This window comes from Habropoda laboriosa, unplaced genomic scaffold (genome assembly GCF_001263275.1).
Source record: "Habropoda laboriosa isolate 0110345459 unplaced genomic scaffold, ASM126327v1 scaffold40, whole genome shotgun sequence".
NCBI lineage: Eukaryota > Metazoa > Arthropoda > Insecta > Hymenoptera > Apidae > Habropoda > Habropoda laboriosa.
In genome coordinates this window covers 3,427,792-3,444,656 of record NW_017100231.1, presented here as the reverse complement: position 1 = coordinate 3,444,656, position 16,865 = coordinate 3,427,792, and the positions used below count along the sequence as shown (strand labels likewise).

General features: G+C 39.0%; 1 protein-coding gene across 1 annotated transcript in view; it reads left to right on the top strand.

The window, feature by feature from the left end:
- The window catches only part of LOC108571475 (neurobeachin), a 664,931-nt gene that overhangs the window by 451,304 nt on the left and 196,762 nt on the right, over positions 1 to 16,865 (top strand). Inside the window, exon 2 of the mRNA XM_017933530.1 lies at positions 12,192 to 12,296. Coding sequence (XP_017789019.1) covers positions 12,192 to 12,296 — 105 coding nt within the window. The remainder of the gene's footprint in view (positions 1 to 12,191; positions 12,297 to 16,865) is intronic.

Sequence of the window (16,865 nt, the reverse complement as noted above, 5' to 3'; positions counted from 1 at the left end):
ACCAACAGAATAGATTGCATTCCCGCGGAGTTCGAGTAATCGAAACACGAAGAACGGCGAACGAAAGAGAAGGAAAAAGCTCGTCAGAGGACAGGTTAATGTTCGTTTTTCTGCTTCCGGTGGAAAGTTCATTAGCGGGACGAAGGAAAAGTGTGGACGTTACACTTCTTCCGAATATTTCAACGTGGTAATACACTTTGCCCCGGATACAAACGCCGATACGATGATGATTTTCATTTTCTTCCGGTGCAGTGGCTGTGCTTAACGACGAAAACCATTAACAAGCATTCACGCTGAAGCATCGTTGCGCAACGTCGTTAACTCTTCGTGTGTATATACACAGACCTGAGGAAGATGCTTAAACTGTCCATGCTTTCGAGATCTCACTACCCACTTTCGCTTAACAATCACTCAACAGAGTTTACAAACATCCTTCCAGTAGATTCTGATGCCTCGAATTATACGAATTTTATTAGGGATTCTTAAGAAAGGTTTCGTAATAAGATTCATTATCCTTAGAGACTTCGTTACGCGTGTCTTAAGTCGGGTCAGACTTAGAACGAATGGAGGAGAACTGACGCTTCAGATTTTCGTATTATTGTTCGTGAAAATCGAGATTGAACGGGTTAAGCTCTTAGAAATCTTCTTCGGTGCTCGATGAATTAATACGTTCGTTGGTAGTGTCGCATAAGTGTCCTGTTTGTAAATATTAGGACACTCTCCGAGTGTGAAGGAAGGCGTGCGTATTATCAGATAAATTTTGATCGAAATTTGGTAAAAAAAGTAATGGTGAAATAAGTAAATCCAGAGTGGAATATTTTCGAAATATATCGAAAATGGAATATTTCTGCTTCCGTCGATTAGGCGAACGAATGGTAACGCGAAAGGAGAACTAGCGCGTCTTTTTGCACATAATCTCGAGAGGGAAACGAGAAACAGAGAGTGAGAGAAGAAACGAAAAACGTAGAGAAAGAGAGAAGGAACGAAAAAAAGAGAGTGAGAGAGAAACGAGAGAGAGAGAGAGAGGGAAGAAATAAAGAGAGTTAGAGAAGAAACGAGAGAAAGAGAAGAGACGGAAAAAAGAGAGTGAGAGAAAAAATGGAAAAGAGAGAAAAGAAACGAAAAAGAGAGATAAATGGCTCGAAAAAAAAGGGAGAGACAGAGAGGAAGGTCCGCGGAGGTAGTCACCATTCGCTCGTCGACAGAGGCACCGAAAGCATGACTTGGCCGGCCAGAACAATGCTTGTGAATTTAGAGCTTGTCAAGATGGCGGCCTAATTAGGAGGAACGCGGCTTAAATATGAATGTCGGCCGTGGATAGTGAGAGAGGACGAGTAGGAAGAGGACACACGAAGTTTCTGAAGAGAAAGAGACGAGCAGACCTAAGGCCAAGGGTTGCGTACCATGTCCAATGAGCTAGTACCTTCCATCTTTCTTTTCTTTCTCTTATTCATCTTACTTCCAGCAGAGAAAAACACACGATTGCTCCACGATGCATTATGCGCTGTGCCTAATAGATCATTCATGGAGATATTTGTTTTTCTTTTCAGCAGACTCCCGTATAACGCGATTAATACTTCACGTGTTGTGTAGGAAATCACGAGGTACGAGAATTTTTCTCGTATAATGGGAATAATCTGAAGTATCAGGTGTACAAACTAATTCGATGCCTTTTCTCACGAACTTTAATATTTATTTACTAAAGATCGAACGCAATTTTAGTGTTAAAAATAATCTCCATTATTTTGGATGATCTTTTTTCATTTATGCACCAACTGACGAATTCCGTTTCTGAAAAATTATGACGGTTTCCAGTCGATAGAGTCGTCAGAGCTTTTGTGGAAAAAGCCACCCAATTAATTTGCAACACCTAATAATGTTAAGGCGTAAAACTAATCTTCAGTAAAAACCATTGTGCATATTTTACCTTTTTTTTGAATGCATAGCGACGATTGCCCCTTTGTATTAGGATTAAGAATTTTACCTCGGCCGTGTTAATTTCATTTACCTTGGCCGAGTCAGGGCAACCAATAAAATATTACCTGCTACGGTTAAGGTATAAGGAAACTCCGATACATGCCACTCGAAGGTACTTGCAGTACCTGAGGGTCACGGCGGCTTCCCCTACCTTTGTAAAACCACCAATCAGACATCGTCATTCCCACTTTCTCATGTCCGCATTTATTATTTAAGCACGCATTCCTTAACGGAAAAATCAGATTCTAAATTTCTATCAGCGGTTCAACACAAACATTATTATCACCAATCTAACACGTTTTTCTAAGTCAACCATTGTAGAATAAATTTAAAGTTTAAGTGTTATCTATACTCGTGACATCATTATTTCATCACCGTCCAGTATCCAAATTCAATAAATATTCAATCGTCATTAACGTTGACGTTTGAAGTGAGCATACACGAAAGACTCTCTTTCATACTCCAACTTGGTAAATTGCTCGCGCCTAAACAAATAACATGTTTATTTTCTTTTTTTCATCAAATAAAACAGTTTTTTTTTTTTTAAACAAGTGACATATACGCTATTGGTTTTAAAAAAACATATTACTAATATATGTAATAAACGAACTGTTGAAAGTTTTGATTGACTGAGAAAAAACAACAGGTAATTGTTTATAAGGTGTTTATTGCAATAAATAACTCCAGTGGAATGTCCTAGTGAATGTTAAACTATCGTGGCGGTCCTAAGCGTGGGATTCTAGTTGGACGACGGCACTGGACTGACTAGCCGGTTTCTCTTAAACTATCGTGGCGGTCCTAAGCGTGGGATTCTAGTTGGACGACGGCACTAGACTGACTAGCCGGTTTCTTGGAGTCCTTAGGCCAGCAAGGGGTGCAATAAACTCAGGTCAAAAGACTTTCCCCGGTTACGCACCGAGAGAGTACGCGCGTATTAACGGTGAAAATTCCGACACAAGCAATTAACAAAAAACGGAATTAATTATGAAACAGAAGAAGTCGGTAACGATGGAGAGAACAGTGTAATGCTCAACTAAAACAAATTTAATTTTTAAATACGGGGAATTCCTGTATTTTATTAAAATTTTTATTCTATTAAGGTTCCTGTATTTTATGAATTAGGAGGAATCGCGTTGTATGAAAAAAGTAATCGCTATATTTCTGACATTTTGGAGGAATTAATGTTACACGGAAGTCTGCTGTATCGTCGTTGTTATTTTCTTTTAGCTGTACTCTCATAGAAATCTAATAACGTTTCGATCAGCGTGTTAGCAGAACTTGATAATAGTCGATTATCCCTGTGATAGTTTAAGGTAGTTCAATTTTCGTGTTTACTATGTCGAGTGGATTGTTTAATACGTGGTGGAACATCTCTTAATTAAATATAAGCTATCAAGACACGTCGAATGAAATGGTGGCGAGATCATAGGGGCCAGATGCGATTCCGCGACGGGCACTAATTGCTCTCGAGGATGAAGATTGATCCGGGTCTGACATCTCACGGTTTCATCAAATTGGTCACCCATCAACCGACTGGCTAGTGGCTGTCTGCCAATTCGAGGACCGATTAGGGATTAATGCAAGTAAATAGATGCCAGAGCTGAGCCATCGTCGCGCGGATTATTCGTGAAATATTTCGGATAGAAATGTGAATCTGTGATATCTCCTTGTTTTTTCGAATCTTCGAGATTATTATCGCTTCGAACTTAGAAACTTTCGAAAAATTTGCGAAATTATGGTAATATTAAAATCGAGAAGAAGGTGTAAATCTTTTTCTCGAATTCGTCTCTTATTTCTATGAAGAAATTCTTCAGAGAATTATAATAATATTAAAATCGAGAATAAAGCTTGAATTTTGCAAACTTTCAAACTTTTTTCTTTAAATTTGTCTCTCATTTCTATCAAGGAATTCTTTAGAATGTTATTAAAATATTAAAATCGAGAATAGAGCTCGAGTTTTCCAAACTTTTCTTCTCAAATTTGTCTCTCATTTCGATCCAGAAATTCTCTCTCAAAATTATAATAACATTAAAATTGAAAATAAAGCTCGAACAAAGTATTCGTCAAATTTTCCAAATTCTCCAGTCACAGTCTCAAACCATGCTAATACATTTATGAACGTAATCTTTCCTCGAAAGTTTCACGCGAACGTGCTATTTAGCGAAAACTTTTCCTATCGTCTCAAAACAGAAGGGGACAAAAAGACACCGCCTTTGTTCTACGGAGAGGGGGAAGAAAAAAGGGAATCGGTGACACAAATAGCGAGCCAGTTGGCGTGGTTTACCGGACATGAGAGAAGAGAGTGGAAAATGCGGACAAAGTGTGGAAAAAGGAAGGAAAAGAAAGGAAGACGACGACAACAGACCGTTGAAATTCTGTTTGCAAATGTCCTGTCGAAATAACCTCTGGCGCGCAGCCCCGAACAGAATTCGCTTTGGCGGGTCGAGTGGTTTCGGGCTATGGAAAAAAATTGCTCGTGTACCGCTCTAACCAATCGAATGGATTAAGAAATCATGTAGATCAATCGTGTCGTTCCTCCTTCTTTTTCCTCTTTCAATCGGCAAATGTGAAAAATGCAATTTCAAAAAGTACTCCTTGCGATCATTATTCGTTGCGTCACTGAAAATTTTGCTACACTGTGTTTGCACAGCATTTTTTCATTCTAGAGGGACAATTTTTTAATCGTATTTTGCATCGACATTTTAATTGAAAATTGCACGTCTATGTTTTAACAACTTCAGCTCTCTGGAATTTTTGCAGGGAAAATTTGCTACACTGTGTTTGCACAGCATTTTTTAATTTTAGAGGAACAATTTTTTAATCATATTTTGTATTGACTTTTTAGTTCATAGGTGCAGGGAATTTTGGAGGGAAAATTTTGCTACACTGTTTGCACAGTATTTTTTAACTTTGAAGGAGAAAGTTTTTAATCATATTTTGTATTGTCGTTTTAATTCAAAATTGTACATACACTTTTTAATAACTTCAGTTCTTTCGAATTTTGGAGGGAAAATTTTTCAGTCATATTTCAAATTCATTTTGTAAGTAAAAATTGCAACTCATGTCGTTTATCTATTTATTTTGACAGGAACGAAATGAACCGAACTCTACGCATTCTGTAACAAACACTTGAACGCAAGAGAAGTCGATCAATTCACCCAGTCGAATCGCGCGCAAATATTTCATTCCTCCATAAATCTCAAAATTTCACACCAACCGGAAACACCGAATACTCGCGCGAATGCTACAAACTCGAAACCACCATCATCGGTTTCTCGACGCTGATTCACCGGCGAATTGACATCTCGAAATACACTTTCGAATCAAACCGTTGCCACATTTTCCATTCATCCAAAAATTTCATCAAAATCTCCACTTATCGATGTCACACCAATTTACACGTTTCCCCTAAAATTCGATCAGTCTACAAACAGCAATTCGAAGCGACAACAAAAATTTCGACAATACTAGCACAGAAATCTATCCAACGTTCAATTTTCTCCGTGAATAGAAGAAACCGCACGATTCTACCAATCGTTCACTTTCTTAACCCCTTAACCTATGATTTCTTTTCTGACTGTGCATCTAAGCGTCGGCCATTTACTGTTTCAGTCCTGTATCCGGCAACAAAAGCTAATCTGTCACAGATCAATTACATTTAGTAATCCTAAGCCTTCCAAATTGAAACGAAATTAAGGATTAAAATTAATTTTTCTTACTGATACAACTATTTTTCTCACATCTTGACCGGAATCTCTGCCACGAGTCTGTCAGGTTGTCATATGTCAAGGGGCTAACGACAAACTCCCTACGCCGATTTCAAAAGGTAAACAAACGTTCGACGGTGCTTCTATCGCGATTACAATAACGATCAAAGAGAGAGAGAGAGAACTCGTCGACTTGTAATGCACTCTTGAGAGCCAATTGAAAACCTTTCAAACCGTGCAAACAAGCCTCCACGAACTCTCTTTCGCGTTAACTCGGTCGAAACCTTGTTCACGCGTGAACCCGGGCTGTTCTGCTGTCGGATATCGTTAATATATCAACGAACAAGTTCGTGAACAGCCATCGATCCGTGTTCGAGAAAATTTATTCATTCTACCTCCCACCCTCGTTTCTGAAACTGGCTCGGTTCGTAATGAATTATGCCTCGATAACGTCTATCGCGGAACGTTCGAGATTAGATATCGGCTTTCAATAACGACACGTTATTAACTAAAGTTCAAACTGTTCCGCGTAACAATTACCGGAGAACGCTTTATAGCGACGACAGGGGAAGAGGAGATGATTCATCTGGAGTATAGTAATCGTGATAGGAATTTTTTTTATTCAGTTGTTTTCGAGGTAACGTGGAAAATCGTTTGGGGAAGAGAGGTTGTTTGATTGGAGAACAATATACAGGGTGTCCAAAAAGTTTTGGACGAAATTTTAGGAGCATGCAGTACTCATCGGGATAAATAAAAAAGTTGGAATAAACATGGGTCGAAAAATGAATATTTTCAGAGTTATCTCTGCTCCTACAATTCGATTTTATCTGTGTACTCTCGTTTAAAAGTTATTTCGCTAGTTTCTAATAATAGGTATATCTATTAGTATGTAAAAATGTAAAACAGTATAAAAATGCACTCGAATTAGTGTCAATAATCTCGAAATCTTCAAGGTACTGGTATAAAAAAAAATTTGTCCTCCAATTCGAAGGATTCCTCCTTAACCCCTTAATGTATGATTTCTTTTCCTCACTGTGCATCTAAGCGTCGGCCATTTACTGTTTTAGTACTCTATTAAGAAAGAAAAGCTGGTGTATTATAAATTAATTAAATTTGGTAATCTTCAGTTTCATAAATTAAATCGAAAATTAGAATTAAAATTAATTTTCGTTACTGATATGACTACTTTTGCCACATCCTGACCAGAATCTGTCCAAATCACAGCAAAGGATTAACCATTTCATTCCTATTTTTGCAAATTTTCTCGCACTATACTGTTGAAGCCTTTCGATACACTTCCGCCCTAACTTAATACTTCATTTTATCCTTCACTCACGTCCACCTTGACACAACAAACCGAATTTTAAAACGATACAGTCGAAGTAACAAATTTACAGCCTTGCTTAGAAATTAACCCTGAATCACCCACGTTCAGCATGAATATTTTCCGCAGCGAAAGGATCAAACGTCCTTCCAAGCTCGCAAAACACAGCAAGGCCACTTAAGGTCCCGTCTGAATCGGATGACTCATGCCATTGTAATATTGATCCGTTCACCAACGCCGATTCACCACAGAAACGTGTACGTCCATCAGAAGATCCCCGTTGCTCTTAATAGAATTACATTTCGTGGCACCGAATTCAGCACTGTTTTCGTTGTCGAATAAGCAAATTTGGCACGTACCCGTCCGGCCCTCGCTGACCGTTTTCGACTGACAGAAACGTAGAAGGTGTAAAAGCAAGTGGCGTCCAATTAGCGGTCACCGTTGCTGACCCTAACTCACCGATTCCCGTTCTCAGCCTACATTTTCGATTCGCGGAAAAATCCGCTCACGACCTGTCTGTCGCGCCGAAAATCGTAAGTCACCGGACTTGTTTCCCTTTTCAACATGGAGGAGGAGTTCACTCTGACGAACGATCGACTCTTGTACCCTGTAGACGCGTTGTTTATGGAAATTCCACCGGGGAGTATTTGCGTGGAAAAACAATCGAACTGATCGAGACCGTGTTTGCTCTGTCGCAATCAATTTTCTCGGCTGGTGTTGCCATTCGGTACCCCGCTGCTTTTGGTTGCTACTTTGTTTTTCACGCTGGTATACCGCGGTGAGAGTAACGCGTTGCTCTCCTTGAAATTGTTACAGCGGAATGGTGGTTGTTGGAAGATTGGTTTGAAGAAGTTTCGAGTAGGGTTTGGTGTGAGTTTTTCTCATCTGAACGTGCCATGTGTTGCACGATGACTTTGAAACTATTGCTATTTATTTTATGCCACCACTACTTCTTCCTAATCTTTACGGTTGTGCCTTTTGAAGTGATTTAGGAGAATGTAGAATTGAGTCGCTGAGAAGCTAAGATGGCTAACTTCATTTTTTCCAATTTTTCTAATTTCTGTCATCAGAGTAAGTGATTGATACTCAAGTTTTTATAAATGGAATGAATTTGATAAATTTTGTTTCGTGGAGTTGGTCACTTGGGTTCCTCAGCAGCTCGATCCTCCTCGATAAAAGTATTACGAGCGATAAGAATCTTTCGACATATACTTCCGTTGCAAGTGATCAATTGGAAACGACTCCAGAGTACATTGATAATCCGAAACGTTCTTAAACCAGAACAGCAAATTTTATCTTTCATCGTTGTGTGGCAGGGAGCACTTGGCTCGACGCCATATCGCGGCGCTTATTCTCGACACCGCGATCTCGCGCCCTCATCAAAGGCAAACGTAACACCTCCTGCTACACCAGAAATCATGTGGACCATTACATTTTTCAGATAAAGAAAAAAAAAAGAAGGACGCCCCTCCTCGTCCTTATAAACTGCACCCATTAATTTTCAGATACGTTCGAACGATGCCACGAAATCGTACTTCACGTCGTCGAACTCCTGGCAAAAATCTCATTTCGCCCCCCTCTTCTGCCAGATATCGCGGTGGTATTTTGGCAAAGGCCCCAGCTCGATATTTCCAGGCACCCTTCTATTTTTCAACAGCCCTCTCGCTAGCACTTGGAATTTTCGGTTGAAACGAAACGTGGATGGTGTCTCGTAAGATGGCCACCGCGAGCGTCGAACGTGAAAATCGTTGGCGTCTCGCGACGTTCTAACGTCCGACCACCCTCGGCCCTTCACGCCGCGAGAATTTATTTTTCTCGAGGGGTGCGCGCTACGTGACACCGAAGCGACACAACACCCTCCGAGAGGGGGAGGGAGAGAGAGAGAAATAGAGAACGAAAGAAATAGGGAGAGAAGAAGAGAAAGAGAGAAATAGAGAGAGAAACCGAGAGAGAGAGAGAGAGAGAAATAGGGAGAGAAAGAGAGAAAGGAAGAAATCGGGAGGAAAGAGAGAAAGGGAGAAATAGAGAGAGAGAGAGAAAACGGAGAGAGGAGGGCGGCAATAACCCCTTCGCGTTTGAAACGAATCACCGGCAGAACGAGGGTCAATATCTAACCCTTATTGCTGCAAGTGTCTGCGCCCGCGAACGACCTGGAGAATTTCGCGGAGGGAAACGTTCCTCTTCTTCGTAGGGGTAGGGTGGGAAAAATTCACGAGGGTTTGGGGAATATGTTTGAAGAGGATTGAATGCGATGGGATATAGGGATACGATATTGGGAAGTGTGTCGATGGGCAACGAGGGAATTCGCGTGATATTGGTTAGTGTAATGGTATGTGCATGGAAACTAATTCTGGGAAATTTATCGATAGCCAAATAATGGAAATTAGTGTATTTCGGAATAGTGTTGTGATGACGCGACTGATACTGTTGAGAGGTTTATAGATTGTTTGGGGAGAATTAGTGTCACACGGTGTGATATGATAATTGATGATGTGGAGGTTGCTGATAGATACGATATGTAGCTCTTTCAGAAAATAAGTTTAATCTGTTTTATACTTTTAAGTCTGCAATTATTATTTTCCCATACAAAAATGATTTTGTTTGATTTTTCTACCAATATCATCTGTAAGAATACAATGATATAGTTCTTTCATGTTAAAATGTAGTAGCAATAACTATAGCAACATATACATATGTTGGTCATGTATAACAGTCATAAAATAAGATAAAAACCAAGTAGTTTCCAGCTAAATAATTATTTGCATAATAAATAAATGATCGAAAATGCTAAATTTTTGTCCTAAAATGTCGATAATGATACGTAACATCAACAAGCAATTCAGAAGTTAGGTTATGTTCGTAAAAAAAAAATGAGAATTGCTTAGAGGAAAGTTGTGCTATCTGGTGGTTAAAATAGGAAAGATATAACTAGAGGTAAATATACTGAAATAAGCTCGGTAACTTCGGGTCAGAAAGGAATAAGGGAATTTATGTAATTCTTTTTTTGGAGGAGGAACGTAGGAGCATAAATCCTTAAAACAGTAAATTTAAGAAGAAACCTAATTGGAAGAGTAAAAACTTATTTATAATCCCTCACGAGCCCTGTAGCATTTCTTCATAATCCCACTTATTTTACTCCTAGTAGTATAAAACGGCACTGCGCTAAAACCCCATCCGAAATACAACTATATCAGAATATTTAGTGAAATAAAGAACGACCTTAATCCTTAGTTACTGGATGAGCAACTCGGGCTTTGTACAAATTTCCAGTGAAAACAGAAACCGTTATCGACTGAGAACCACCAGAAAACGAACCATCCGCCCTAACCTCACTTAACCTCTTGCCTTTTAATGACGAATCATACTCGTGGCATAAGTTATCGTTGAGATATTACATAAGTAATTCCTATTTTTAATAAACTTTCATTTTAACTCTAACATTAATTTTTCACTTGACATATTGCTAAAGCAATGTGTACCTAAGTATTAAGACAGATAACCATTTAAAAATCGTTAAGGCAAGGTTTCAAATACCCAGCAAAATTTTACCATCGCTTCATATACACAATTCCGTGTTGTAACTCGCTACCTTAAATAAGATCCTCGAACAATCGTGTCTCGCGAAAGAAATTCTATACATCGACACCTACGCACGATAACCAAATACCTAAATCATAGCGAAATACATTTTTCAAACAATAAAAGCCCCTCTTCCTCTCTGACAGTGCTCGAATATGGTTATCTACGTTTTTCAATTTTATATACGAACCACCACGTTACCTATGAATTTTTACGGTCGTTCGATGATCGTAAAAATTTCTCGTGACCGCGTCTCGTCTATATACCTGGGACATAAGCAATTCATGATCGATAACGGAGACAGTATTTGGAAGAAGACGAGAGAGGAGCTGGGAACGGAGAGAAGAAGATTCTTCGCCGGAAATTACGCTCTACCCGTGGAGACAGCGGTTCCGGTTCGGCTGTACATAAGCCATCTCTCTGTAAGAAGACACCAGGAGCACTCACACGCGCACAGCACGTATACGACACGTTCGTGTACACATTCATACGTATGCACAGTCTCGTAACTGGTGCTCGGCGTTCGGAACGATTTATTAACGCCACTTTCAGCATCGATAAGTCATCGTTCTTCCTGACCGACGCGAAAACACATAAATTTTTTGCACGCTAGCGCCGTGAATATTTCACGGCAGGAAATTCATTGCCTGCACGGGCGCCGCGCCATTCGTTCGTTCGTTCGTTCGTTCGTCGGCTAAATGTATCGGTCCTTCTGTTGGAAAATGTTACGTACACACGCGTGAACATGTGCCCAGAAATGCAGTTCGATCTCGCGAAGCATTATCTCTTTCGACGCGAATTTAAATGGACAGGGACGAAAGTAGTGTCGATTCGCATAAAATCCGCTAGAAATGATGGAAACCGTTCGGCGAAATTACCGATGGACGACGGTGCCGAGTCGATGATGGAGGTTATGGGAAAGTAATAAATCGATTTTAATCGACTAACGGTGGAGAATCATTTTGCGTTGTAGCTTGGAAAAAATTGACCGTTGCAGCGAAAAAATGAATAATGCGTACGTAGAATCATCTATTTTAATCTACACGTAACTTTATTTTAATATGGAAAAGTTGATATATCGCGAGAGAAACGATAGACGTTGGTTAGAAGGGAATTCTGAATTCGATTATACTCTCATATATTCCAAAGTAAAAATCGTTTTTTCTAACACTTCTGTCTACAGATTTTTCTCCCAGACTGTCGACGATCTTTCAGGTTTCCCAACTTCAATATTTTCAATATAACCTGTTCGTCGAGATATAATGAAAATCTAATCGAAAAACATAAGGTTCGGAAAAGTTATCGAGAGCTGATTAGAATTTCATAGAGAGAAACTGCTGCAGAGTTCTAACCTAAATGTCGAAGAACTTTTCGAAGTGTACAAACCGTATCTTAATATTTATAACTTCAAACAGCATAATGTACACAGTAGTTTCGTTGAGAAAAAAGAAAAAAACACTTCACAATTTCTCACAATAAGCACTCCACGAAACGAATACATTTTACTAACCTATAATTTTGCAAATAGAATTCCAACATAGTTTCCACAATCACACATCCAGACGACGGCATACTTAACAACGTTCAATTTATTCTGATTGCAGCTGGTGGGCGGCGAATTCGACATGGAACTGAACTTCGTGATCGAGGAAGCACAGAATATCAGGCACATGCTGGAACTGGTCGATCATTGCCCGGCCAATCTCCAGGTAAGCAATGGGCGTTACGTTCGCCTCGATCAAACTAATTATCCAAGCGTCCCGGCTGTTATATCCCGCCGCAAATTTGATTCTCCCAAGGAACACACGATCCTTTACGATCAATACGTCAAACGTAGACTCCGTAATTAATTTCTTACTCGCGTATTAATACCACTTTTTCTCCTCCAACAACACGTGTTGTCCAGATGGCGCCGTCTCACTGTTCAGGTTACAGCGTTTCATAACACAAGTGAAGTTAGCCTCGCCTGACTAGCGTAACGTGAGGTTATTCGATATAAAGTTTCCAGATGGCGCCGTCTCACTGTTCAGGTTACAGCGTTTCATAACACAAGTGAAGTTAGCCTCGCTTGACTAGCGTAACGTGAGGTTATTTGACCTCATTGGTTATTTGGATAGTTTGACATTTATACATAATTTTACGATTACTACGATTGAACAAGTAAGGTTCGATAACTATTACGACGTATATCTTGTACTATTAGTAGAGTCGCATAATTTTCGATAACACGTTAATCTGCACATCTGGGGTATAATTCCATCAATTATACATGCTCACTGTACGGCTTCGTTTATAATTCACGACACTGCGTATGTTCCATTAACGTTATATTTAGAAATGCACACTGTTGCCCGTTAAACTGATAGTTAAGCGTGTATTTGTGTAAAAAGGCAGTATAAGTACGATCGTCACGAAACTCGTTTATTTTAACCGTAGTTCCACTTTTCACTAGAGAATTGTATAAATTTAACGTCTAATACCACCGAACGATATAAATTCTTATTATCCGTAGACGTCGCTGAGGACAACTTAAGAAATCGAAAAATTTCATCAGGTTTACCAACGTAACGTGTACAATACGTAGTTATATAGGCCTATGAACTCTGTGCACGCGGCACGTACGACGTTCCTTTTTCTCGAGCTTGCGACTAGAGGAAAAAAGCGGCAGACTCAAAGCCCTGAACACACGCGCGACTCGAAAAAGGATTGAAATCCATTACGCGGCAAATTTCGTTCGGAGCGGAAAAAAGGCGCGCAGAATGCAAACTTTTTTCCTCACTCTGCACCAACGAGAATTTATCAAGCTCGTCGACGTCGCTCGCGTTCCTGCCTCAATTCGACGAACCACCGCCGCCAAATCGCTTTCAATTTTTTTTTTCGGTGGTCTGGGGGGAGGGGGGGATACGTCTCGCAAAACCGTAATACGATTTAATGGAAAATAGTGGATCGTTGTTTGAGCGTTTCAATATTTGAACTGTGAATAATGTACAATAATTACTCCACGTTCGTGCCGTGCAATTCTACAGTTTTATTAACGTACAGTTGTTATATTTAACATCCTGTTCTTGGTTATTGCGAAATGTTCAAATTTGTTCAATCGTAAAAGTAATTTCTTTGCAAAAAGAAACGTACGATGTGATGGAAACGTTGTTTAAAGTCAATGTAATTTTTCGCAGTTTTATATTTTCTAAATTTATTATTTTTTAATCTTCACAGGGCTGTGCCTGGGTCCGTTCGGACCCGAGTACGTCGCGATTGAAAATCGATTGTTTATGTTTAAGAAATTCGTCAAATAAATCGCGGTAACACTGAGAACCTTGTTAAATATCTTTTGTTTAATATTCTGTTAACGATTTTTAGTTAAACGAATTTTTAATCAAGACTCTGGTAAGAGAAAATGTAATTTAGGAAGAAAACGAAAATCTACGATGGTCAAAACAGAACGATACATTCCTAACCTAACCACGAACACTCGAAACTCACTAGAAACTCTCGAAAACACGAAACAATGCTCATTTATAACCGACGACAGAAGAAGCATCGTCTCCGTTCGAATGGGAGACGTAAGAACACAACAATTCACGTTTTCTTCGCGGAGCTTCGATGTATCACGTGTCGAAGCGACGGACGTGGAAAGAAACGACGCCATTTACGAACCTTCGAACTCGTTGCATACCGCCTCTCGTTAATGGCGGCCATCAGAGAGAGACGAGATATAGAGACATAAGGAGGGGAAAGTTTCGTAAATAATAGGCGGGCCCCTTAGCCGACGCGTCAAGCCGGAGGAAAAGCCATTTACTCTTTCCACGGTTCAAGTTACCGCTTCGTGTGCTGTTCGAAACTTTCCGTGTAAAAGTAAATAGAAATTTAAACGGTGTACACGGGAGGCGAGTTATAAGAGCCATGTTGTCCCGTTTCACGCGTCCTTTGATCGCGGCGCCTGTTCAACGCCGCCTAACTTCTCAACCAAGCCTAATTTCTCGCTTCATCTCGTTGCAAAACAATTAAACGCTGACCTATTTGGACAATTCTCGAAAATATTTAGTATCTCGACGTTTCTCTCGAAACTGGAAATATGGAAACATACGGAAGAGGAGAAGAAACGTAGAGTTGTATAGTCGGTGGAAGAGATATAGGATGTTTCAATTATAACCAAGGTCTGAATTATTTTCGATTGTATTGGAAATAAGAAAAAAATTACTAAGAGGAGTTTATATGTGGTTTCAACATGTAAATTTGGTAGTGATAAAAAATTCTTTCTGAAGACATTTTGAAGGTTATTCCCAAGTCATTTTAAGACTTTAGAGTAGAGGGCGACACTGTTCTTAGGGATTTTTTCAATAGAATATCGATCAATGTCAATTTTCCCTCTCTGTTAGTACGATACATATATTTTTCTTTAATAAATAGCGTTCACATTGATATTGCTTGAGTGCATTAAAATTACTGTATTCCTTCCGCCGTCTGATCCACAATAACGATCATAATTTCTAGTTTTCTACAACATACAGAAACAGACACCCTGTACAGCCTTGTGATACCCAAAGTCAGCACACGATATTTTACTTTTTTGGAATTGGAAATGAACCAAAGCTAAAGCATATTTCATCTGTTCCTTATCTTCTCAAATTTCTGTCCATTTTTAAACTTTAACACCTGACTAATTTTTCGACCTCGCTATATTTCTTCCACCAACTATACATTTTGCAGTAATCCACCACAGAACATAGCTCTCGAGCTCGTTCATTAATACAAGTAATTGCATAGTGGCTGCTTTTGCTTGACTTGACGTTTCAATCTACATAATCGAATAATCGATAATCAGAGAATCAGTTTCCATGTAATCGACACTCCAAGTGATGAATGTCACGTAACTGGACTTCTACTGTAAATCACCGACAAAACACTTTTCATTCATGTTTCAATCCTACTTTCGTTATACCTAACTACTTCAATCTGTATAAAAATTCTGAAAATACGATAATTTTCTCTCTGCTATCTGTTCGCTTATTAATAGAATTGAAGCTGTGAGACGATACACAGTCGCATTGCTGAAACTAGATAATAAAGGAATCACCAGAGAGAGAATATTAACACAAAGGTAATAGCACGTTAATACGAATTCGCGGTGTGAATTCGCCGTATCATCTTTGTAGCATTTGCTTGTGGTTGATATAATCTGTTGGAGATCGGTTTCTCGCGTCCTCAGAATACCGCTCGAGCACGTCCCTGAAATGTTAATACTGTTAAGGGAGTTTCTACGTCAACATCCCCCCAACAGTACATACTATAGTTCCCTACATATGGCTGTCTCACATATACATAGCAAATGTCCGCAGAAATACGTACATAGATGTGTAGAATATATAGGTGAGTAACTACCCAATCATTGAAATCTAAGCAAGAGACTGTAGAATGGACATGTGTAACGTGTTACTTCAATGGACGTTTCATGTATTCTTCCACTGTCAGGATTAATGAAGGAAATCTCGAGAATATTGTCAATTTGCAAATTCAATTCTGCGTTAATCACACTTTGAGGTATAGTGTTTAAAAATTGGATGAGTGAAGTGTTCTTCTTTCAAATTTATCGAAGAAGAGGGTAGTGATATTCTTTTAGCCACGTTATAATCGAAAAATTTGGAATGATTGAGGATCTATAGGATCTATGAGTTTGTTAATTATCTTGAATTATTTTTCAGAATTTATCGAAAAAGAAGGCAGTGATATTTTGATAGCTACACTGTCGACGAAAAATTTGGAATGATTAAGGATCTATAGGATCTATAAGATCTATGAGTTTATTAATTATCTTGAGTTATTTTTCAGAATTTATTGAAGAAGAAGACAGTGATATTTTCATAGCTACACTATAATCGAAAAATTTGAAATGATTAAGGATCTATAGGATCTATGAGTTTGTTTATTAGCTTGAAGAATTTTTCAGAATTTATTGAAGAAGAAGGCAGTGATATTTTCATAGCTTCACTATAATCGAAAAATTTAGAATGATTAAGGATCTATAGGATCTATGACTTTCTTAATTAGCTTGAAGACTTTTTCAGAACGAAACTTTATCGCACAAGAATACTTTAGTATTCATATTTATGTTACTAACTTCAAATCGATAGAAGAATTTCAAGCTTCGGTATAATCTACATTCACCGTGAATCTTTTAAAGCGTATTTCAGAAATACCTGGAAAATTCCAGGTTTATCTTACTTAACGACTTTCAGCGAGGCAAAACAGAGATCCATTCGCAGCGACAAACGAATGGA